The 24,537-nt window shown below is 43.5% G+C and overlaps 1 protein-coding gene across 1 annotated transcript; it reads right to left on the bottom strand.

Moving 5' to 3' along the window:
• Positions 1 to 3,499: 3,499 nt before the first annotated feature.
• On the bottom strand, positions 3,500 to 13,619 carry Gasp (Chitin binding Peritrophin-A domain-containing protein Gasp). Its single transcript, XM_014348251.2, has 4 exons — positions 13,421 to 13,619; positions 4,068 to 4,469; positions 3,772 to 3,985; positions 3,500 to 3,688 (listed from the first exon to the last, which is right to left on the bottom strand). Exons 1-4 carry the CDS (start codon positions 13,458 to 13,460, stop codon positions 3,517 to 3,519), a joined length of 828 nt encoding a protein of 275 aa, XP_014203737.2. The 5' UTR covers positions 13,461 to 13,619; the 3' UTR covers positions 3,500 to 3,516.
• Positions 13,620 to 24,537: the final 10,918 nt, after the last annotated feature.

Raw genomic sequence — 24,537 nt, 5'->3', positions numbered from 1 at the left:
ACCAAATCCACACCGATGGCGCGAAATTCAAACAATTTTTACCATAAAACTTCTGCATCAAATACGTAAGAATAAACTACTATATTGAACTCCACTCTTTAATGATTTGTCAATCGAAGGTCGTTTTTATTGCTTAACTTTTTGATTCAATCCATTTCATTATACATTACATATTTCTTTTTTTTTTTTTTTTTAATTTATTAAGCCGTTAAGACCGAAGTCCAAATTACATATTTCATTTTTGTTTATAGTTTGCCATAAAACAAGTTCCCAAGGTTTTATGTTGACCATATTATACTCCAATTACTTTCATTATAGTATACATATTATAAGCATTAAATTTGATGTAACTTGATGCATTTATACGTAAAATAAAATTCTCGTAACCAAAGCCTGGACCGTATCAAAGTACCATAAACAACACAACTTTTCAGACTACACAAAATTCAGGAAATCTTTCGATTTTTAGTTGACTGGAGAAAAAAAAGTCCCACGCCGTTGACACCCATCCAACCTAATCCAATCGGTATATGCCCTATACCTAATGGCCCCAAACGCTTGTACAGGACACAATACGCGCGACAGAGACATGGAGAAACGCGATACCGGAAGGGACATTTCAGATGGATAAAAAAAAAAGTATGAAAAAAAAAAACCACTATGTAAACCACCCATACTCGGGCGCATGCAACGATAACACGTCAAACTTAAGCTGCTCTCCCTCCTCCCTTGGCCGCGTTGCATGACGTATACGTGCACAAAGAAGCTAAATCACCTCTCGCATCTGTCTGTGTAGGCTTTCACGCGATCGAAGCCCGGCGTCTCTTTCTCTCGTCGCCGCGGCGCGCATATTGACTTTCTATTCATTATCATGAAAGGAATGCTCGCGCCCCCTGGCCCCTCCCCCTCGCTCCTTCGGTCCTGAAAAATCGAGGAACATTGAAAAATCGAGCGAGATCGGCTTACTTTCGCCTCGGTCAGCTCGGCAGGGGCTACTCTTGGGTGTTTGTATAATAAACCTCCGATATTTTGCCCATATGCTAATCCGCATCGAAGGACAAGATTTTCGTAACGATCGAAAAATCGGCAAGCTTGCCGATTTCGCTATGTATAAATAATAAAAAAAAAAAACAGAGATGCAGTGAGTACACAGCCAGGAAGTTATTATACTGCGCGTTCGTTAGCGCTGCAGTGCGACAATAGCGGCTGACGGTCGGTGAAAATAATGCACAGGTATATCGGTTCGGCGGAGAAAGAGCCTCGTTACAGATTTATGGCTTTTTACATACGAGGCCAGGAATGCATTTGTAGGTCGGTTTTAATTTGGCGGATAGGCGATATACACAAAAATTTCGCCCAACCCGCGTGTTTGTAGCGACACTAGTTACGCAAGACCATTCAATGCAAATGCGTCTTTTGCGATAAAGTCTCTCTCTCTCTTTCCCTTTTGCGAACGTAACAATGCAAATTTGTCGTCTACGGTGGGTGTGCTGCACGTACGTGCGTAGGTGTACCTGGTGCGTGGCTTTGAAGCGTTTTTCTTTACCTGTCATACACGAGAGATCGAAATGAACGAGCACATCGAAATTTTACTTTTGCGATCGAGGTTCATTAAAGAAATCGGTTCGTTGTAGTGTATCGTGTCAATTGCAATCCGGACGGGAAAAAAAGCCCCGAGTAAAAAGTGACCACCTGCGCAATCTCTATTAAAAAAAAATCAAGACAAAGGAGCGTTGTTATTTCGCAAGCGGGACACGAGCTGCGTCGGCCGTGTGGCGCCGAAGCCGCGACCTCGTGATTCGCGATGCGCCTCGGCGGCTGATGCCAAAAAAAAAAAAAAAAAAAAAAAAAATCGACTCTCTTGTCTTTGTGTTCTTTTTCTTTCCGCGAAAACGTGGAGGAAAAGTGAGAGCTACGTCCGCGGTGGGTAATCCCAACCGAATTTCTCTCCGCACCGGACACGCGGGAAGTGGGTGGGTATTGCTTACACATCAAAGATTGGTGGTTGTTTTATTTTTAAAAATTTTTATTGGCATTTTTGTGTCTTATATTCTCAAGAAGAGACGACGAAGTGAATAATTCCGGGTTTTCACGAGCTTCGACGCGGTTCAATCGACTGTCGAAAAATTTCAAATTCACACCAAAATCAACAACCTTTTTTTTTTTTTAATCAAACGCCGAATCAACGGATCAACATAAGTTTGCCGCGCTTGAACCGCGCGATCGAAGCTCGTCCCGACGTCATACAATAAGATCTTACGCTGTATGTCAAACATATATGAGTATTATGTCAGTTTCTAAATCGCTTTCTTTACAATTTTTTTGTTTCATTTCATTTTATTTTATTTTTTTTTATTTTTTTTTATTTTTCTTTTCATACAAAAGTACGCACACAGGCTCGCACGAATTTAACAATCCGAATCGCTTGTTTCTTCAACAATTTACAAAATCTCCGTGACAGAGGAAAGTACAATAATGTATAAGTACAGCCTTGAAACGTACTTTTTCTCAACAAATTCATCACCAGAGGTAAAAAAGGGTACATCGGCGCAAACGCCAAACTACACGTGCCTTTATGCATGAATTTCGTTAAGCAAACACCGTTACCGATGATGTACGACGATCGAATGTACACGCGCTCGGTCGAGAATCGTCGTCGCTATTGTATTTGGCGACATTTCGCGCTGAAAGATAGCCACACACGAGGACATTCATTGACCTAATTCCTCAGGGTAAGCGATTCTCGACCGAGCGAAAGTGAAAACTTGAGTTAACACGTACAGGAAGGGGGGGGGGGGAGGAAAAAAAAATGCGTTTGATCGTAATTGTTTCTGCATCGGTGCACACGAATGCGTGGCAATAGAAAATGATACATGTATGGTACAATAACAGTATTGTATGGATCACACGAGCAGAGAAAGGAGGAGGGAGGGGGGAGAAAATCGTATACGGATGTACGTGAAAAAGAGGAGAGATGGCCAGCGTCGTATCGGGAGTCGAGCGAAAAATCCTCAAATGCAATTTACCGCTCGCTCCGTGTCGATTATGCGAATAAACATACATACATACATATATATGTGTGCACGTGGCGCGACGTAAAAGGGGAGAGGACAGCGGAGGAGGGAAGCGAAGAAAAAGACGGGGGGGGGGATCGCCGTGGGCGTCGACGAGACTAGATACCCTGATCTCTCTCTCTCTCTCTCTTGCGTTATTGTATTTGTTCATTGTTGTTTATATTCTTAATTAAACCGTACGTATAATTTTTTCGCAATTGTCTCTCGGTCGTTCGGTCGATTAGACGTGCTCCAAAATCAACGTAAGGATGATGGCTCTTTTACTTGCGTGGCTGCCTATAAGTACACACATGCTTGTGGTTTCGTACAGTACAACAGCATCAACAATAGTCGAGCGTATGATGCATCAAGCGGTGTCTCGTACAATGGGTGTGTATATAGGTGTATCCGTTGCGAGGGAGGGAGAGGGGGGAAGGAAGGAAGGAAAGAAAGGTGGGTGGGTTTATTGCTCCTGGACCTGCTGGGAAGGTCTCGCCGTCTGGGCCGCGGCACCGGGCCTCGGCTTGCCGGGTTTGCCCGGCTGGACGTTCCTCGATTCCCCGGTGCTCTGCAGCCCGCTCAGCAGCTCGCTCTTCTTGATGGTCTTCAGATCCAGGTTGCCGTAGTAATCCTCGCTGGATGAAAGACATTGGGGCGATCGTTACAACGCGTGCACTTGTACGAGGTGAAAAGAAGAAAGGAAAAAGTGGAGCCTCACCATCCGGGAACCTCATCGGGATCGCCGCAGATGCCGAAGCCGTCCGAGTCGCCGATCTGGAAGACGGTGCCGATCGGGCAGCCGTACTCCCGGGCGGTGCCCTCGAGGCAGATGTAGTACTTTCTGCAGTCGTCCGGGTGGGCGTGTCGGGAGAAGCTACCCTGGGAGCCGCTCACCTCGCCCGCGGCCGGGCAAACGAAGCCATTGGCCACCTCTGGGATGATACATCATCATCATCATCATCATTTTCAACATTGGGTGAAAAAGCGCGTACGAGCGGAGAAAGGGAAACTTACCTTCGACCTTGCACTCGGGCACTTGGTCGGCCCACATGCAGACGCGAGCCTCGCGGTCGTAGGCCAGTCCGGGGCTGCACTGGTACTTGGACGCCTCGCCGTTCCAGCAGTTCCAGAACACGTCGCACTTGGTCTCGTCGGGGAATATGCCGTACAATCGGGGGCAATGGGTCGTGCTGATCGGTGGCTCGAGTTGGCTGCGCTCGCCGCAATCGACGTTGTGCAGGTAATCGCAGTTCTCCGTGAGGAATTTACTGTCCGTCGCCTCGAAGGCCAAACCGTTGCCGCACGTCTTCAGCTCTGCCGCGTTGTTGTCGCACTTCCAGTACTTGTCGCACGACAAGTGATGCGGGTAGAACCCGTAATCGTCCGGACACTTGAACGACTCCTGTCCGCTCGCCCCTGTTTTTTTTTTTTTTTTTTTTTTTCCCCCCCCCAACTCATTATTATTGTCATTGCATGGTCGTACATATTGGTGTTTTGGTCGATAGTGTTGCCTAAGCGTGTATAGTGCATCAATATAATGAGCGAAAATCGGTATTCAGGTAAAAGAAACAAGAAAATTGAGCCGACGAATGTCAAGTTCACACGGCAATTTTTCATCGTCGGTATGGTATATACTTATTAGAGACACCCATACGTATATTATATACGTTTGCGTAAGAATTGCAGTACTCGTGTGTACCTAATATTGTATACTCGTTGCCGTTGCTCTCCGATTTAATCAAAGTGGTTTCACTGATGTTTGTTGGTTCTTTTTCCTCTCGCCTGAAATTGTAATGTCGGGGCGCGCGAGTGAAAGCTACCGTAGGAAAAACACTGCACACGCACAGATAGCGGGAGGTGTTCCTAATTGCGTACTTTCTTACTATACTGTTGTTATTAGGTGTGCAGCATCGATTCGAGCCGCGAACGATTTCGATGCACAAAAGGCCGATCGATCGAAAAAAAAAAAGCCAAGCAACCGCGAGAAATCGGCTCGCGCCCTACGAATCATACGCGGGCAAAGTGAACCGCGAGAAAATTCCCCATAGCCATGAATAAATACGATCGCCGTCGTCTCCCGGAGAGAAAAGTAAAAGCAGCCCGGTGAAAACGTTTCATTTGCCACCTCCTCGTCTGCAAGTGGTTTATTTTGTTTTTTAGTTTTCATCTCCGCGCTTACACGCACTCTCGATTTTTCCTCTCCAGACTCCCCCTCTCGTGACGCTAAAAACACGCGAGATTTTCACCGCGCATGCCTACAGACACAAGAGTTTCTCTACAAATCGACTCATGAAACTCGCATCCGGCTGCGCGTTGTTGTCCGCGAAGGAATGCGAGTACGATCGAGCAGAGAGACAATGGGCCGCGTGTCGAAAGTGTCGCGGGGACATTTTTCGCGTGAGTCCCCCGCGCGACGAGAGCCGTGCATTCGATAACACCCGTGTAGTACAGTACATACAATACCCCTGATAATAGGCAAAGGAGCTCCCGGCGCGTTCGCCACCGGGGCAATAAATCGCAAAATTTAATCGCCCCCCCCCCGCTCCTTTTTCTCGCTCTGTCCGGCTTATCTTTTGGAAAGAGTGTGTGTTGTACGTATGGGTTGGGAAATCGTACACGCGCGCCGGTTGTTTCAAAACTGACAGGGGGTGGAGGTTTTTTTTTTTTTTTTCAATCGCCGTCGTTACAACAACGGGTCCCGAGAAAACCGGTACTGTATACGTACGATCGGTGACCGGTATACTCGCGTCAACTGACCACCCGCGGATATACAAAGGGCTTTTCACACTTGATTGTTTATTTTGTGATTCAAAGAGTCCATTGTCGCGCGTCTAATTAAAAGCTATTTTTCTTTGTTCGTCTGGTCAAGAGATAACATTCATACAGAAGTTACTTTTGTTATGTGTATATATATTGGTGACGAAGGTGCGTATCTGGACTCATCCACGAGCAATGATATGGAGTTTAATAATAATAACGATAATGCTAATAAGCCTTGGGCGCATTGAACTTGACTGACACGTGTGTAGTTGTACTATATGTATTCGCCGGCGACAGACTCCAATTACGCTTAGCTCGCAACGTATGGTAACACTATGTAACGTGTACAAGCGTTTGTGTTTTATTTTGTACACACACCCTCGTGTAAGATACGCGCTGGGTGTGTATATATTCTTTTTTGTTTTTTTTTTTTTGCTCGATTTTTATGTTTCACACAAAATGGGCAGGCGGACGATCTACACGGGCGTTCTCCGATTTCAACGCCGCTCTTTCATTCGCTGCAACGACAACGACGTAATTTCACCACGTCTCTCCCTCTTGTTTTATGTAACGATAATTTCGGTTGTGCAGCCGTGATGATGATGGTTCATCTTATTCGAGTCCTCCACGGTTGAGCAAGCGAAATTATCGGATCGGTGATACAATGCGAGTTTGGCGACAGAAAATTCCTCGACACTTTTTCCTCTGGTCGTGATTTTACGCAATCGCGATCGCACACCTTTTGCATATAGCTGTGCGAACGCCTTTTTCTTGCGTCACGAGGAACAAGGGGTGGAAGGAGGGTGGATTACTAGTGACCGGTGATATTCCCTCGTTACAACGCCCCGACGCTATAGTGAGACCAAAAGGACACGATTTACTTGTGGATCGAAAGATGATGTACACCTATATGCGCGCGGGGGCACTAAAGTAAGGGCGCCCAACGAAGCATCTCAGGGATATAGGAGGAGGAGGAGGGTAATTCGGGTCTTACAAACGAGATGGTTATACATGTGCACGTATCTACCTACGGCCCATATTGCGAGGGATTAGAAGGAAAGAGTTGGGGGGGGGGGGGGAGAAAAAAAAAGGCTGTCCTTGAAACAAAAGTCGCGTGGAAAGGCGATATCTCTCGCAGCATCTATCCGCGTGTACGGCGCTGTAACGTATCGAGTAGAACAAGAAGCATCAGGTACCTTTCTTACACCGTATACCGCGATCGTCGCGAATCGTCAACCCCGTGCGTCGTCTTCCGCTCTCCTATACAGGTATACTTGTTGTCGCGTTGCGACATTTGTCGCCTCTCGTCGAATCATTGGATTCCACGTCACAATGTACAAGGGGGGGGGCAAACACTTGGATCGCCAGTGAGAGATTATTCTTGCCGAGTAAAAGCGTAAGGTTTCGCGGTGACGTGATATTATCCTTCCTCACCACCTCCCCCCCTCCTCTGGTATACATACCCGTGTAATTTACGGAGGGTCCTTGAAAAGTAAAAGTCGCCGTACTTGCGAGCTTTTTCTTTTATTAACCCCCTTTTTTTTTTTTTTTTTTTTTCTCAATTAAATTCAGAGCGACGTCAAGGACCCCCCGAGTGTCCTTTTTTTTTGTCTTTCTTTCTCCCGGTGCACCCTCCGAGGTACAAAAAAAAAAAAAAAAAAAAAAAAATCACCCGTGGCCAACTCCCCGGAAAGCTGTGGTATACGATTTTTCTCGTGTTCGTTCTTTTCTCTCGATGATAATCCAGCGGACGCGTGACGAAACTGATTACAGTATAGTATATATACTATATAACCCATACACGGATGTATATATCATTACCATCTTCTTTCTCTCATCTGCGGTTACTTTTGATTGTCTTCAGTCGAGGCCTCGTCCTATCTCTCTCTCATCGCAAAACGTGTATTTACGATACGTATACCTATACGTATGTGTATATACACGAGAAGATGGAGTGTAACATAACGAGGGAAGGGAGGGGCGCTCGCTTGCGCAAGGAGCTATTAAATATCAGACGATTTCATTCCTCTTCTCTTTTTGCACTTGCGCCAGTTTTTTTTTTTTTTTTTTTTTTTTTTTTTTTGTTTGTATAGCCTTGCGCCTTTTATTTTACACGAAGGAGAGACACGCGGGCACGATACTAATGAGGCACGTGAGAAACGCAGGCTGGATTTTTCGGGAGAATCGGGGTTATTACTATCATTGATGAACGACAGATTCATGGAAAAAACATACAATACCTATTGGGTGGGTATACAGCGCGTTTCTCCTGAGAATCGACGTCTGATCTAATCTCGTCTTGATCTACTTGAAATCGCATCGATATGGACTTATGGCGCGACTACTATTAAACGTGACGTCGAAGCTCCAAAGTGACCCCTAACTCATTGACATTTGCTTCCTATAAACGCGACTGTACGCCAAAGTTGTTTTTTCCCAACTACACCCCCTCGACGATCGTAATCATGCTTGAACCAATGCACACAAGAAAGCTTATCATCCACGGCGCCATAAAGCCCCCTCGTCTCAGGCATCGATTGTTCACTACGCTATACACGAAACCAAAGAGGAAAAAAAAAAAGGTAAAGAGAGCTCATCCAAGATTTTCTCAGCGATTGTCGGGCGGCGCGTTTCTTTCCCCTAATCGAGACGCCCGAGGAGCGCCGTTGCGAAAGCCGCGCTTTCAGCGAGTGAATTTCATCGATTGGGAAACAAACGGCCGTGTGTTTTGTCGCTCCGCCAGCTGCAACGGTAACAGGCGGGTGGGGCGGGGGGAATGAATTTTGAAACCCCCCAATACACACACAGAGACCAGGTGTATGTATAGGGAAAAAAAAATAACTTTTCGTATCGCTTTGACATCACATTTACACGCGCCGCTCTTTTATCATGCAGTCCTAAAAATCTCATCACCGATTCGTACGCAAGAGGGAGTGTATCGACACGCAAACACCCACACCGGGAGGAGTCGGCCAACGATTAGCTTGTAAAAAAAAAAAAAAAAAAAAAAAAAAAAGAACTCATTGTCCTCGCCCGTGATTGGAGATGCACGTAGACGCATGTCGGAGGGGAGAAAAACCATCCGTGAAAATACAGAGTTTCAAAATATCGGGTGAAATAGAGGGGGAGATGCAATATGGGAGCAAAGTTATTTTGTCGCGGTGTATCTCTTACGTAAGCGCAGGGGCCTCCCCTCCTCCTTCACCGCGGACTTTCTCGCCGAGAGCGCTTTCTCTCGAAGGCCCCGTGCAGCCATAGGTACACACATACACGCACGCCCAGCATCCCGCTCACTCTCTCGCTTCGAGGCTGCACAACGCGTGTACACACGCGCCGTCGCGAGACAGATATATCATATCCTTTACTTTCATTTTTCTCGACAGCCGAGAAGATTATACCCGTACACTGCGTTTTGTTACACTGGGCCCCACCTTGAACGCGAAATAAAAGGAGGCTGCCTTGCCTGGGGGGCCCATGTGTGCACTTTAATTCAGTGCCATTATAAGACACGTACATAATTATATTGCATCGCGGTAAGCTCGGGGAGAACGGCAGCGGCTTCTCTCGTTCCGCAAAACCATATGTACACCTATGCACGGAACGACCTTTTGCGTCCCATGTTTTTTTTTTTTTTTTTTGTCCCACACGCGCGTGTTCGTCAATCAGCCCATGATCGGTATATCTTTACGACTTCCAAGTTATACATGTGGCGTGGATACGTGGATGCTACTCGAAACGGTACCAAATTATATACGTGTATCCAGAAAATAGACGGCGATACAGATGTCGAGAGCAATGGGATAAGAAACATTCCTCGGGGATAAATATACGGACCGCGCGTATGGGTATAAAAGTGCACGCGTGACGCGGGAGAAAACAAAAAAAAATTAACGCGTATAACGTACAAGCTTGGCGCAAATTTCGCTTAGAAAGTTTAATTTGCGAATGGCCGAGTCGTATCTGCAAATACCCCACGCTCTACCCACACGGTTATAATTATCTCCACGGAGTGTGTATGGTGTAGGTATCGGTATGTAAATTTAAAAAAAAAAAAGATTCGGATCCGATGGTTAACAAAATCATCTGTCTGTCCCCGGCTCGAGAAAAAGTTATGGTGCACACACAGACCGAATATTTTACGCACACACAGTCGAAGAGATTAATGGCACACTCGTAGAGCGCGTCCGAGTTTTAATGAAACTCCCCCATCCGCATGGAGTCGGGTAAAAGTCGCCCACGATAATTCATTAGCCATCGAGATGCGTATCCAAGTGTACACAGGGAGAGGGTTCGGATTCGAAGTACATATGTATACACCGTCAGAATTGCAAGCGGGGCGGGTTGGTAATTTCTCGATTTCCATGCCGTCCTGTTAATGCAGACCACCCGCGTTAATCAAAAGCACCGGCGTCTTTCCACCGAGCAAGGCCGTTACTGCAACTTATTATAATAATGCGCACGCGAAATTGGCTACCGATAAATCGGTATTTTCTTTGCTCTACGTTATTTCGTGGATTTTTTACTTTCCCCCCACAATGAGTAATTCGGAAAACCACAGTCAAACGTTAATTGAACAACAAATATAATTTTTATTTTGATCCGATGAAACATTTCACGTGATGGCCGTAAGTGCACCCAAACTATCGGTATATGTATAATTATTCAATCTTCCGTTGTGAATTACGAAAATCAATGACGCAATCGATTTGTCAAGCCGTGCTCGTTACAATTCCTGCAGACGCAACCTGTGTGTACATGCATTGCGGGACTTGTGTGCTTTACATAATTAATCAACCAAACTGTATATACATCAAACAAGCACCGCTTATCCGTTCGGATTGGCCATGTCGCATAAATCGTGGATTTTTCTCGGACCTTAAGGATATCGCTGTATGTTGAACTTTAGGAAAACACGTGATCACACCGACGGGGTTTATTTATCAATTATCCTCGCTTTGATACCCGCACTTTCGGCCCAATGAACTACGCCATTATAATATATTACGCGCTCGTTCATTTACGCAACGCGTCCCGGCACTTTTTTTATCGTTCGATGTAACTCGTGTACAAACCGGTGCTTTATACACACACGTGTTGCGGCTCTTTGATCGTTTACATAAATTATCACCGGTGTATAAATTTTTCTTTATTATCGTCCTCTGCAGTGGCCCGCTTTCTTACAATAATATATTAATTCGAGATGAGGATGGGTTTTCGATACTTTTTTTCCCCCCCGTCACAACTACCGATAATAGTCACACATTTGTAAGAGTGAAAGTTATTTTCTTTTTTTTTTTTTTGGAGGTCGATCGCGTTTTGTGTAGTCAAAGCTCCTTCGACCTCCTCCTCGATTTTTCCTGCCAAGAGAGCGGGTACGTGTGTGTACACAAAGGTGCATGCATAATGTTGTACGTTTCTCCTTGTTCGAGGTGCCCCGGAGAGGAGTTTAATGAACCCGAGAGAAAGAGAGTTCACGCGTACCCGCAAGAAAGTGAGAGCAGGAGCGATGGTTCCTCGAATTTCGGTACCTCGTACGTTCGTGGCCTTTTACTTTTTTTATTTTATTTTTTTATTTTTGTAACCACACAGCTTGTGTACTGGTCTACTACAATCACAATACAAGTTCAAACGATGTAAGCACGAGCTAGTTACGATTTTCTAAAAAAAAAAACACCTTACTCTTGCTTTTACAAAGTAGCAAACAGTTGTGCTTACAGAAAAATTAAAAAAAAAAATTATCTTCTGAGCTCGTTGCACGGAATACTTATACCTCCCCAAAAAAAGTCCAACCGGAGTCTTTCGGTGAAATCGCGCCCATACACGCGTGAGCGATTTTTTTTTTTTTTTTTTTTTTACGTTTACGTTACATAACGCCAGAGAGAGAAAGAGAGCGCTTCTTGCCACACAAGTACGTCAGATTCGGCCAACGAACGGACGAGCCCCGAGTCTCCAATATACATGTTCGCTGTGTACATAAGTATACACTCAAGAGCCGCTCCACATGATATACCGTTACGTACCGGGCAAGTATCGTGGGAGCCAAAAAAAAAAAAATAACCGCAAGGACCAACATTATCTTTTTTTTCTCCTACAAAACTTTTACGCAAAGTGGTTATTCCTTGGCCTTTTATAAAAAAACCAATGACCCTGACTCCCCCCCCCCCCACGGGGCAATCAAACTTTCTCACCTTTCTCTCGCGGGCTATTGTGTTAAATATTACGTGCAGGTTACAAACACCTATATGTTTACGTATGGCTTAACATGAAAGTGAACACACACGCACCCGTGCGCATAAGAGTCCGGTTTCGAGGCGTACGCTTGTACATATGGGCGTGTTACCCGGTCTCGGTTTCCGCGTCTCGTGTCTCTTTTTTGCCGCGAGAGCGGATTTAAGGCGCGCGCTACTTGATTTCCCTCCTCCACTTTTCCTCGTTAGCGCGACAACACTTTTGCTTTCCGCGATGCTAATTAACGCCGTTGCAGGGTGCAGTCAAATGAGCACTTCCCGGGATGTGTCTGACCGGTGCTCGGCTGTTACTACTTGAAAACAAACCAGCGTTTCGTAATACCTGTACAGGTACGATGATTTATTGATCCATAGTCGGTGCGTTTTATCCCCCCAGCGTGTGAGCAATATCCCTCGAAAATCCATTATCCAACGACAAGGCGTTTGCATATATTATATGCTCGCCCGGGTTATTGCGCGTCAATTTTGGAAAATACATCCAAGATTTACACGAGGCTTTGGTTTTTAATCACGTGCGCGCAGAACACCGCCATATCCTCCTTATCTCTCAACACTTTGACATTACAGATTGAGTTTGAAAAAAAAAAAAATGCATTGTAAAGGCGCGGGCCGATCGAAGGTTCGCGATTTCTCAAAGCGTCGCGTTGTATATGTACGTACTGCACGCGTTTCCGCACGTATATCTGTATAACCTGTAGGTTTTTACATCACTCGCTTCTCACCGGAGCGTAATTAGCTCGTTCGAGTTATCGGTCGGGGAGAAGCTTTTTTTTTTTTTTTTTTTTTCTTCTTCTCACCTACACCCGCGCGGAAGAAAATGAAAGGAGAATCTTTGGAAAGGCGTAGGCGAGCGCGCGCCCTCTAATTAAAGTCGTGCGTCACAAGTCGAAAAATCCACCCACTGCGGCGCATATAGAAATGGAGCATCGCGGCATACGGACAATGCGCGTATAAAATCGATACAACGCGCTACAGGCTAATTGGCTCGGAGGTGCTGTACTCGGTGATCTCGATATAGACCGACGACGAGCTGGCGCGTTTTATCTCCTTTGCACGTAGCCGCGAAACGCGAAAGTGCAAGTGAAAACGGGATGAAGCGCCAAAAAGAGAGAGCCGACTCTCACGAGAGCCTTTACTTGCGATTAAGCATTTACAACACTCCACCCGTGCACCTTTTTTACCCTTGCCTCTGTTTTTTTTATTTTCCGATACGATACCGATCTCAACCGATTTTTCAGACTTTCACTACCTAAGCTCAAATGCAGGTCTATAGTGAGTTGTTACAAAATCCACTTTGTGTGTGTGTGTGTGTGTGTGAATTGTGTGTCAATGTACTATATGCTTGCAAACGGTACGTACCAGCGACGAGAATCGCTGCCACAGCCAAAAAGGTCCTCATCCTGTCGATTGGTCGTTGATACGTCGATTGTCTTATATTTTGTTATTATTATTATTCAGAGCACTATAGTATTGTTCGGGCCGAGAGTTCACTATATATATATATTCCCTTCCTGCAGGCTTTTCTCCTCCTTACGTGAGTGTATACGCAACGAGGACAACGAACGCGCTCGTTTTGGCTTGCGTGCCGGCACGGCTCCCAGATTTATATATGACCGGTCGGTCACGTGGTACGGGCCCCTACTTCCCACCACACGGGGCCCCAACAGCCGCCCCCTCCCCCTTTCCCCTTATTTCAGTTCGAGAAGCCGAACGTCTCGCAGTGCCCTCGGCGAAGCTTCTCCTCCTCCTCCTCGCGGTAGCCAACTCTCCCCCGCTGCTCTGACAATATATATACATGCTCGAGGATAGCTATATACATAAGGTGTGTGTGTGTTGCTTCTCTCTTTTTCTCGAGTATATATTATACGTGCATGGGGTCCTACTTGTTTTCCCGTCGGAGGAGGATGCTTCTTCTTTCGTTCGTTTGCTCTTCTTCGAGAGATATAATATTATTGGGTATACACTTTTAAAAATCTCGGTTTCCAGGGGCTGAGGCGTCGTCTCGTAATTTTCGCGGATTACACCCCCCTTTCCAGCATACACCCTGCCCACTATACATCGTTTATGGGATGTTCAACCCGCTTTGTTTCGAGAGTAAAAAAGGCTCGGAGTCTTTTTCCACCTAACGATTCAACGGGACGATAAATTTTCAGCCCAAGCCGTTTCACAACCACGGCTTTCTCTCCTAACGAAATTTTTCTTCTCGATTCGAGAGACGCCGATGATAAGAGAGAGAGAGCGGAGGAAAAAGGCCCGAAAACGCGATGCGGTCCATTATATAGATGTATAGGTAGGACGGAGCACTCGCGACGAGGTTGTTCGTTCTTCTCTTGGACCAGTGCCGCTCGTGTGTTTTGGACGTGCCCTTTTTTTTTTTTTTTTTTTTTTTTTGTACGCACGCAAGGGTTCCTTTTTTTTCTCTCTCGAGTGGTTGCCCAACCGTAAGACAAAAGGTATATATATATACGTACCCGCACATTGGGACCTGCTTTTTAAGAAAAAGAAAGGAAAAAAAGAAAAATGATGTAGATCTTTCGTTGTCTCGTATCAATTTTTCCTCCGTGTCTTTCATCCATGCGTCATACTTATATACTTTTCGCGCTTTCGAGTACATGTTATACAGAGACAGCGCAAGACAGACGGACACGAGGCAATTGTCGAGCGATAGAGAAGTGTTCGAGTGTTTTGTGCGTGGCTGTATAGGTGCATACCGATAAATCGCCCGCGGTATAGGGTGCAGTGTATACGTATATATAGGTACCCGCGGGTCGCGCTCCGATCCGGAACCATATAGATTGCGAAACGAGTTTTAGAGTCGGAGTTCGCGCACCTCTGTACCTATACATAACCCGATCCATCGACACAATTTATATGTATACCTTTATTTATTTATTTTTTTTATCATACACAATCGAAGGGAGTTTTGAGGGAAATTTCTCGTCGTCATCTTTGCTATCGCCAGCAAAACGAGGAGGGCAAAAATTCCCCGACTTTTGGACTTGTGCACATATATATACACACATATGCGTATACAGGATGCACACACACCTTACGCGCGCGGGTAAAGGTTCGAGCGGTTTCTCGCTCGACGACTGATTATGTCATTGATTAATCGCCATACCTATACGGTTAACTCTCTCTTTCTCACCCGTGACGATACCGTTCATGTAATTTACCTGGTTTTCATCACGTATATATTATGTATCGTCCGGCAGTACAATGAAAAGACCATACCGATCTTTACGGGTTCGGAGGAGCCGCGCAACGTACGAAGATTCGGTAAAAGGTTCTCGAGAAAATGAGCCAGCGTGTTCCACCACACCGTAGCCGTCGCTCCCATTGTATAAAAAATTATAAGCGCTTCCGCGAAATTGCATCCACCGTCATCATCTCAGGCACCTGCCGGTGCACGGGTGGTTTTTATATATATATTCCCGGGTCGAAATAATGGATTCGGCGCGCTCTCGGAAGAGTCCTCCCTCGTGTGCATGTATGTCGCGCGGAGCGAAAGTGCACCTCGCGCCGTTCTAGCTCGCGTCAGCGGCGGCGTCACTTTCGTTTGCGAAACGTACAAGCCCCGCCGATCGGCTATTCATAGATCGGTATGCATGTGCTCGCTGACCTTTTGAATTTTGTGGCGAAAGAAGCTTTGGGAAACTTGTTCCGTGAAGGGCAAAGAACCTTTGATGGTACGTACCAGGCCCTTTCTCCCGTGTCGGTGCGTGCGGCCCTTTCGGTGTAACCAGTAACCTTCGTTGTTCCCTTCGATTCTCACGTTCTCCGGAGGCTGGCAACCTGTTTTTGCGAGGGGATTTCGGAGCATGTACCTGTAGCCCTCGGCCTTTTTCCTTTCGGACGTACACGCAATTATTGAGGTCTGGGCTCGTTAAACGCCCCGAAAATTCCGAGCTCGGAACTTTTATCTTTTATTTCGAGTAGATGGTTGTAAATAAATAAAAAAAATAACCAAGAGAGAGAGAGTTACGCCAGGCGCGCGTATTTTCGGCGCTTTTTTTTTTTTTTCGCAAACGAGGAAGTTCGAGGCGACGACATCGGAATACAATATTAGGATCGACTGCAGCGGGTCGGAGAGGAGAAAACGAGCGGCGCTTCTCACTTTTCTCTCTCGCTTGCATATTTATCGGCTCTGGCTCTCAACGATGATGCAATGGAACGTGTTTCTCTAACTTCGAGTTGGTACGCTTTTCGTTTTCTTCATGATCAAAGTGCTGCTTTGTCCCCGCTGTGCAAGACAAAAGGCAAACGTTACTTTTTTTTTTTTTTTCCCACACCCCTCCTCTGAAGTATATAATATGTAAACCGGAGTCTTTTTCCAAGCCAATTGCCCGAAATGTCTCTTGGCTTGGTTGCACATGCCATATGTACAACAGGTACGGTGCACATATAAGATGACCAGATGGAAAGTAAAGAGAGGCACCGTGGACCGCGCAGTGGCGGAGGCAAGCGAGTCCGAGAAAGAAAGGAGAGAAAAAGGAAGCAAACCAGTTTTTGGTAACAGAGAAAAGACACGCGCGGGAGAGGAGAGAAAGAAAGGCACGCTCGCCGTTTACCGAACACAAGACCATGGCGCGTTTATGATGCCTATAATGGGAGACACGAGTATTACGTACGTGTGTACGGAAATAATGAAATATTATATTACAAACGAAGAAGAAGAAGAAAGGGAGTATACGCGCCCGAGGGTTTTCTGCCCAAGTGGCTGCGTGTAGGTATATACACAGCGCGGGATAGACAGCTTCTCGAGTTGAGACACCTATACTTATACCTATACCGAGTTTACATTGTTACATAAATGTGTCATATATATTATTATGTAGGAGGTGCGCGTGGCCTTCGCCCCTCTCTATCTCTTCCCTTTTTCTTGACTTTCTTTTTCTTTCATCTTTCATATTTTCCGCTCCATTTGGATTGTTTCTTATACTGCTCCTTTCTTTTTTTTTATATCATGTATGTCGATCAGCTGTGTATGAGTTACGCGCGTAGTTGTCTTAAGAAAAAAAGGCGTTTTATACGGAAATATGGATATTGAAAAAACAGTTCAAGTTGCGTACAATTGTTTGTCTTTGATTTTTTCATGAAAAATGAAAACTACCGATCTCCATCGTCACAGGAGACATATATGGTACTTGAGGACTTGGTTTATTTTTTCCAATAATCGTATGCATATCAAGGTATTTGGGCAAATGTATTTATATTTAAAAAAAAGTTTTTTTTTTTTTCACACGCCACAGGAAAGATCTGCTTCCTGACAACGTGAACATTGAAATGGAGACGTCAATTCTAACGGGATGACTCACAATCGGAGGGAAGCTCATAAGGTACGCCGATCACGTCTTGTTTACGCATATTATACCTATACTCGCTCTTTTATTGCTTGTGGTATTTTTTATTTATTACACTTGATAGTAATTTTTGCACGTGCTCATTTGTGTGTGTGTTTTTTTTATTACTTTTGGCTCTCGGAAAAAATAAATGCACACCACTAAAGTGTAAAATCACTCTTTCTCATGGTTAAAAACGAAATTTCAAGAAGTAAGCAAAAAATAAGGAAACAAAATGTTACAATCGCAAGGTTATCTTTTGTCAATCTTTCATGCTTCGGGTGGCTCCTTGATCATCCCATGCAAGGAGAAAAAAAAGGCAACTTACCGCTTACGTAACGTGTATCTGTGCACTCGTCTTTCGGTCTCTTTGCGAAGGTGTTTGCGAAGCTGGAATACACAAGGTAGACGGAGAAGAGCGTGACGTTGGTTGCAAATTCGAGAACTAATTTTTTTTTTTTTTTTTTTTTATTTACCTAGAGATGCAAAATATAATTTTCTTGACCAAAGTTTCTTGAAATTTACTCGAAAGTCTGCAGTTCCCCACGACGGAGAGCAACGCGCGTCAGCTGTTAATGTGGGATTTCAATAAGTATACACTTCATTTCAAAAGTAAAAGTTTTTTTTTCTCCTGTTACTGCCTCTCTGCTGTAACGTATGAATTTCAAGTGAGTAATTTTCATCACTGTTGGATATTTTTTTTATTTCTTGCTCACTAGAGTGTTATATTATTTCTTACAAAGATTGCTCGTTTTTTGTAAAACAAAAAAAAGAAAAAAAACAAATATATATTTATACAAGTTACAAGGCAGAGCCTCCTATTTGAGGAAAAAAAAGAAATTCTGAGAGGAGTTCTATGTAATGTGAACGAATATCTGCTAACTGTTTTCTCGCTTTTTGAGTATATTGTCACAAAACATAAGATAAGTATTGTCTTTTTGAGTCAAAAGATAACGTCAGCCGATACAATCGAAGATCTACTATTTTGATATAGATTAAAAAAAAAAAATACTGAAAGGCACGCGTTGTCCGAGGACCCCAGCACGACACGTAACATCGGCAACTCAAAAACGCGTAATGACGCAAATGAACGTCCCTCAATCGGAAACATTGCTATTCACAAAGCGAGGGCCAGACGGACAATCGAGACAGGGGCTTCTCCGAATTCTTTTTTTTTTTTTTTTTTTTTTCACACCCGGGCGCATCGACTCGCACCAGTATATACGCTCAAGCTCAACGTAACGGTGTTTCAAATCGCACGCGTGTCCCGCCTGCGTTATCGTTACGTTGCATCGGTCGAATTTTTTTTTTTCTCCCACACTTGCCGAACCTTAAAAATCGATCGTCGATTTTCACTTTTTACCTTCTTTTTTTCCACTCTGCTGAAAGAGACAAAGTTTATGTCGTGCCTTACAACCGAGGTGGCATCAGCACAATATATATATGTTGCCTCCAGTCGTGAAACGGTGAGTTTTATTGCACAGGTGTATCATCTTTATTTATCGCTTCCCGGCTTCTTTGGGTCAAACGATTTTTTTATAAAATCCAATACGTCTACATTTCGAGACAATCTTACGTAAATGAGGAGAAGAACTCGTTATACGATTCGAGGCATCGAAATACACATATTATATGAATGGGAATTGAGAAATGTTAAAAAAAAAAAAAAAAAAAAAAAAAAAACAAACATTTGGGGTCTCTGTAGGTTGATTGAAAGTGTTTTTTTGATAAATAATAAATCGGTCCAATGAAGGTGGGTGGCGTCGAATCGGTTACATTCTACACCTGTTATTCCAACTGTTTGTTACGTGTCGCACTCGCTTGTGGTACACATAACGAACTCTGAAATCCGTACGTCGAATTTCGCTGCGGGTGTAAATATACCTACCTATACACACATTTATTAGAGAAAGGAAGAAAAGCAAAATGTACATACGCGGAGGTTCACCGATCTGGTCCACGTGTCACTTGTATCGGGAGATAACAATCTTTACCTATACCTACATATATACTTACTTCTAGTCTAAGTCAAAGTTATGCGTTGCGCAACTTTTAATACCCGCATGTCTGGGATACATAAACATAGGTGTATACATATATACGTAGGGGGAGTAAGTAGCAGTAGAACAAAGAAAATTTCATAAGGTGCGCGGCGAGAGGGATATATACATATCTCAAAGCGTGTTGTCCGTGATATATAGGAGCAGCGACCGGTTTGACGAGAGTCGCCTGACGAAGAAGACAAGTCGACGACGTAACTCGCCACCGGCTTTTTTTACACGCTCCAAATGCACATAATGCGCCTCTCCGCGGAGCGAAGGATAATACGCGCCCCGTCCGTTGTTCTCTCGGTCTCCCGGCTCGTGTAGGAGTACATTATTAATTTTATGTGCATGGATAATTTTTTTATTTTTATATCTTTTTCTTTTTTTATTTATTCAGCCCCAAAGTCATCGAATTACTTTCGTATACGAGTTTAGTTTGCAGGGGAAAAAAAAAAAAAAGAAAAAACCTAAAAATACTCAAAACCTATGCTCTGAAACGAATAAATCGTTCAATCAAGAGAAAAGATAGAGACAAGCTGGGAAAAAAATTGAAGAAAATCGGTGAAACGGCTCAAAGGAGCCAAGGCACACACATCAGTGGTTGGTTGTACCTCCGTTTGATGTACTTATCATTTTTTGTTGTTATTATTTGTAAACAACACTCGGCTATTATATCTTCGTTCGCGCAAATATATGAGAGGGGGAGGGAGAGGAAGGCTGCACAAGGCCACTGCGCACCGCAGCTGCAGGGAGAAGGTAAAAATCGCAACTTTCTCGCATCACCATATCTCTCTCTCTCTCTCTCCTCCAGTTTCACGAATAAATTCAAACTCCCGTCGAGAAAACAGAGCACATATACGTTTACTTTCGGATTAAAGTATATAGAGGCTACTATAAATGTACTTGTTGTACTTGCACCATAAGAACCAAGACAATTGGAATTTTTTTTTTTTTGAAGCGTCTTTCAGGTATAAATGTATTTTTGATATATGTCATAATCAAAGTAATTCGTATGGATGATGGTTCGGCTTTCTGATTTGAAAAAAAAAAATCTTTGATTTTCTCGTTGATTGTTCAACTTTTAATGAATAGTCAAGTGTACGTGAATGCATTGAAAATATACGTGTACAGGTACGAGTGCTGAGAAAAAAAAAAAAAAAAAAAAAGGATGAGATGGTTTTCGAAACGTCCGAAGAGATGGAGCTACAAATATTGGGAAATACAGAAAGCGACACGGTACTCCTGCACACAAGTAATAGAGGTGACGACGAGAAAAAATGAAAGAAAAAGTTGTTTAAATGTTTCCTATATACAACCATTACTGCGATCGAGACAAGGTTTTTCGTAAAGGAGAAAAGTTTCAGCCTCTGGCTACGCCTGTAATGATGACACTGCACACAAATCAATGGTACACAAATATGATCGTTAAATGTAGGTATATACTGGAAATACAGAAACTCTACTAATTTGACAAATGCCGTAGGTGATGTAAAATACATTTATTGTGGCACTAGCCAGTAAGTATCTTTTTTCTTTTTCCTCATTACACGTGAAAGTTTTCAATCGCTGACTTGCATATTATTCCCAAAAACAAATGATTTAGAAAACGAACTCGAGGATTTACTTGGTTTTTTTTTTCTTTTCTTTTGTTTTCTTTCACACAGGCCGTGAAATATAAAATTCAAGGGATATCTTATGCCTCGTATTTCCACCTGCACGTTGTCAAAGGCTTCTCACCAATACTCACTTCAATATTGTGAATATCTTGAATCTAGTCTCAAATGTTTATTTTAACAACGTCGCATTGTGCAGCCGAAGAACCAATTAAACTAACCAATGTCGTAACCTGAAGTAATGGCTTTATAAATGAGCCGAAGCGAAATGCATAGGTGAAAAAAAAGAAGTTTCCGCGGCCTCGGCGTTCCGATGAAAATCGGTGTCAAGTCCGGGCCCCTGTGGTCCGTCCCTTCGGAGATGAAAAAAACGCGGAGAAAGGCATCGTCACCTGAAACAAGTGAGTTTACACGGATAACCCGGACAGGTAATTTTCTACAGTCTCGGGTGTCCTCCAAAAAGTTCGTGAAAGCAATCGTGCACGCGTCCGTGATTATATATATTTTTTTCCACGATCGTACAAAACACAAAGTATTTATCAATGAAATCGTTTTGCCGTACAGTGTAATATTTACGAACGTCTGGACTTTTTTTTTTTTTTTTTTTTTTTTTGTGCCATACAGTGGCAATAATCGTGGCGTAGTTTGGTCAAGGACGACCATTATTTCGCCGGTATAGCTACAAGCCAGTCGTGCACTCGAGATATTTTACTCGCACACATACCTGTTTAAGTATAATCACGGCACATTGCACTGTGTGTTTTGGATGGTAATTTTTGTAAAAAGCCGAAAAAAAAGGTACCTTTGTACTTTGTTTTGTCATATTAAAAAGGTGAATATTGTTTGTTTTTGTTATTGAGTGAAAAAAAAAAAAAATGTCTTTTTTTCCTTCGATTGAATTAACGACAATTGCACCTCCTCTGACGGACTGCAACGACCAAAATACGTACATACGCTTTATTCGCGGGTTGTTTTTTTTTTTTGTAATTCCTCGACAAAAGATTAATGACGCGTTGGAAGCAAGTACTGGCAAAAGAAGAAAGAAAGCAAGAAAGAAAAATAAACACACTCCCACACGTCTCGTTAGACAATCCTCCGCGTATCGTTTGTATATGTATACTTGCATAAACTTCACGCCCATCGCCCACACACATACACACCACTTTCCTGCACTTCGTTGAATCCACTCCGTTAACCGGAAGTCGCGTCCGTATGACGATGTACACTATACCCTCCGTCGCTTCGTCATATTTATCGTCACCCATGCGCAAGTACCTTTTACACGTATACACTTACAGCGCGATAAATTAATGGCCACGCAATAATATATGCCATCATTGGCTGTTATTCGTGTAGATATCTACACGTATAGGCAGGAAAGGTTCAACGATTCGTCGATTGCATACCGCGGATACTTTTCTTTTGGCGATGCATACACATATAATGACACAACGCGCATAAATAGTTGAAGAACCGACGCCTTTTCTCATATGTTTCCTTTTCATTTTGTTTCATTTCCTCGCAAACTATATATATATACGTATATTCACTTCCTACGCGTGACGTATCATATACGTGTACCCTTACGATACTCTTCTGCAATGCAGGCATCGATAGGCCAAACGCGCGTATACTCAATATCACACAAATGATTTTTTCCGACAAGTTCATTGATTTTTTTTTTTTTTTTTTTTTTTTTTTTTTTTCATAGAGTTTGTCATCGCTGTCGAACCGCGCCTTCGTACCGTTTACCGAAACATTTATTACACAATCACATCCATAGGTGCCTACATATATACTTGTGCATAATAATATACCTTTCGCTCATAAATCATGTGCAATATGTATATATGTATAAATATGTGCACACGCATCTTTTCCCATACGTTTCCGTAACGCCGCAGAGCATCGTCACGAGCACCGTCGTCGCCGTCCCACGTTTGCCGAGGACTCTTTTTTTTTTTTTTTTTTTTTTCGTCAACGTGAATTTTTTCCGGAGACCAATCGAAAATCTTTAGTTGCTCAGCGTGCAATCGTCCACTAATAAATGATCCGTCGACACGATTGATAGGAAAAATTGACGAATGACATTCGGCCCCGCAAATATATTTACCCTGCACGTGTATCTTGTATACATCGCGCGACGTCGCGTCGCCACACTAGCTGTACGCGCCTATACCTATACGCACCCGTGCAGAGGCATCCTGTGCTTTTGTAAAATAAGTAAGATGGTCCAAAAGTTGATTTTTTTTTTTTTTTTTTCATTTTATAAACATAAATGCATCGAAAAGTGCCTTTTCATTGTCTTACAAAAGCATTGGGTGTATATATATATACACGCGACCCGTGGGCTGTGCGTTTCACAAACTCGAGTGCTGTCGCAACCCGCCCATGTTGACCCGGCGCAGCGTAAAAGTTTCCAAATAGCCCCGTCGTTTGTTCGAAATCAGCCATACGATGAGAGTTGATTTCGGAAAAATGGCAAGCTATTCCGGTAATTATGCACCCAGACGGCGTTTGGCGTGGCTCGGCGTCGCGCCTTATTTGCCAAAGGATGCTGTTCACGGCGAATGCACAAGCGAGCGCATGTACTCGCACACAAAAGGTGACTCTCGCGCGCGCCCATAAGAGATTCACGGCTGTGGTATGCCGGACGTAGGCTTCGGAATTACGTATACACTGCGCGCGTCGTCGATACTTTTTCTTTTTTTTTTTTTTCCATTTTCTTCCATTTCACTGACAATTTTGAAATAAACCGAGGTAAGCTCGAGTCGGTATAGGTGCCCATATTCCACGGAGCTTGGATTGAAACAACTATCTTCCGGTGGATCCATATATTCTGGAGAGGGATGACTCGTCATGTATAACTTTACCCGTTGATTTTGAAGTTACTTTAGTGTGACGCGAAACGGCAATTTTTACTTAATTTATTACTCGTGTACATTTCCTTACGGGGTATAACTGTCCGATTGGATTCTTGTTGAACTGATTTTACGGGTGTCATAAAAACTTGCCCCTTTTTTTATTGAAACCCAGTCGTAACAGCGTGTTACAGCTACCTATTTGGATATCACTCCATTAATTGCTTGGATAAATTTTTTAAGTTTTGTGGTAATTAAATTTTAACGACAGGAATTATAAAGTATATTTATTCCTTTTTTTTAAATCAAAATATTTACCCTATTGTTGCACCAACATGCACGATGTTAGCTCCATAAAAATTTTCGTGCCATTTCATGTCACATATGGAGTTAACTCCTCTAAAAAATAAAAAAAAAAATAAAAAGGAAAAAAATGGTTCATCATAAGCGACCCGCGAATCCAATAACCCCGTAGCGAGAAGCATATACAACTCATGAGCATCGAAAAGCATAAAAATGGCCCAACGTCGAGTATCCTTTTTTTACACCGTCGATAAAATCGAAGCGCCTCCCAAGCGCTGATATTATACACCTATGCCTATATACTTTCATTGT

The sequence above is a fragment of the Copidosoma floridanum genome, unplaced genomic scaffold (genome assembly GCF_036245765.1).
Source record: "Copidosoma floridanum isolate Cflo_tuat_1 unplaced genomic scaffold, Cflo_Japanese_pri ptg000009l, whole genome shotgun sequence".
In the NCBI taxonomy this organism is placed as follows: Eukaryota; Metazoa; Arthropoda; class Insecta; order Hymenoptera; family Encyrtidae; genus Copidosoma; species Copidosoma floridanum.
The sequence above is the reverse complement of the archived record's forward strand: the minus strand, read 5'-3'. Positions and strand labels throughout refer to the sequence as shown.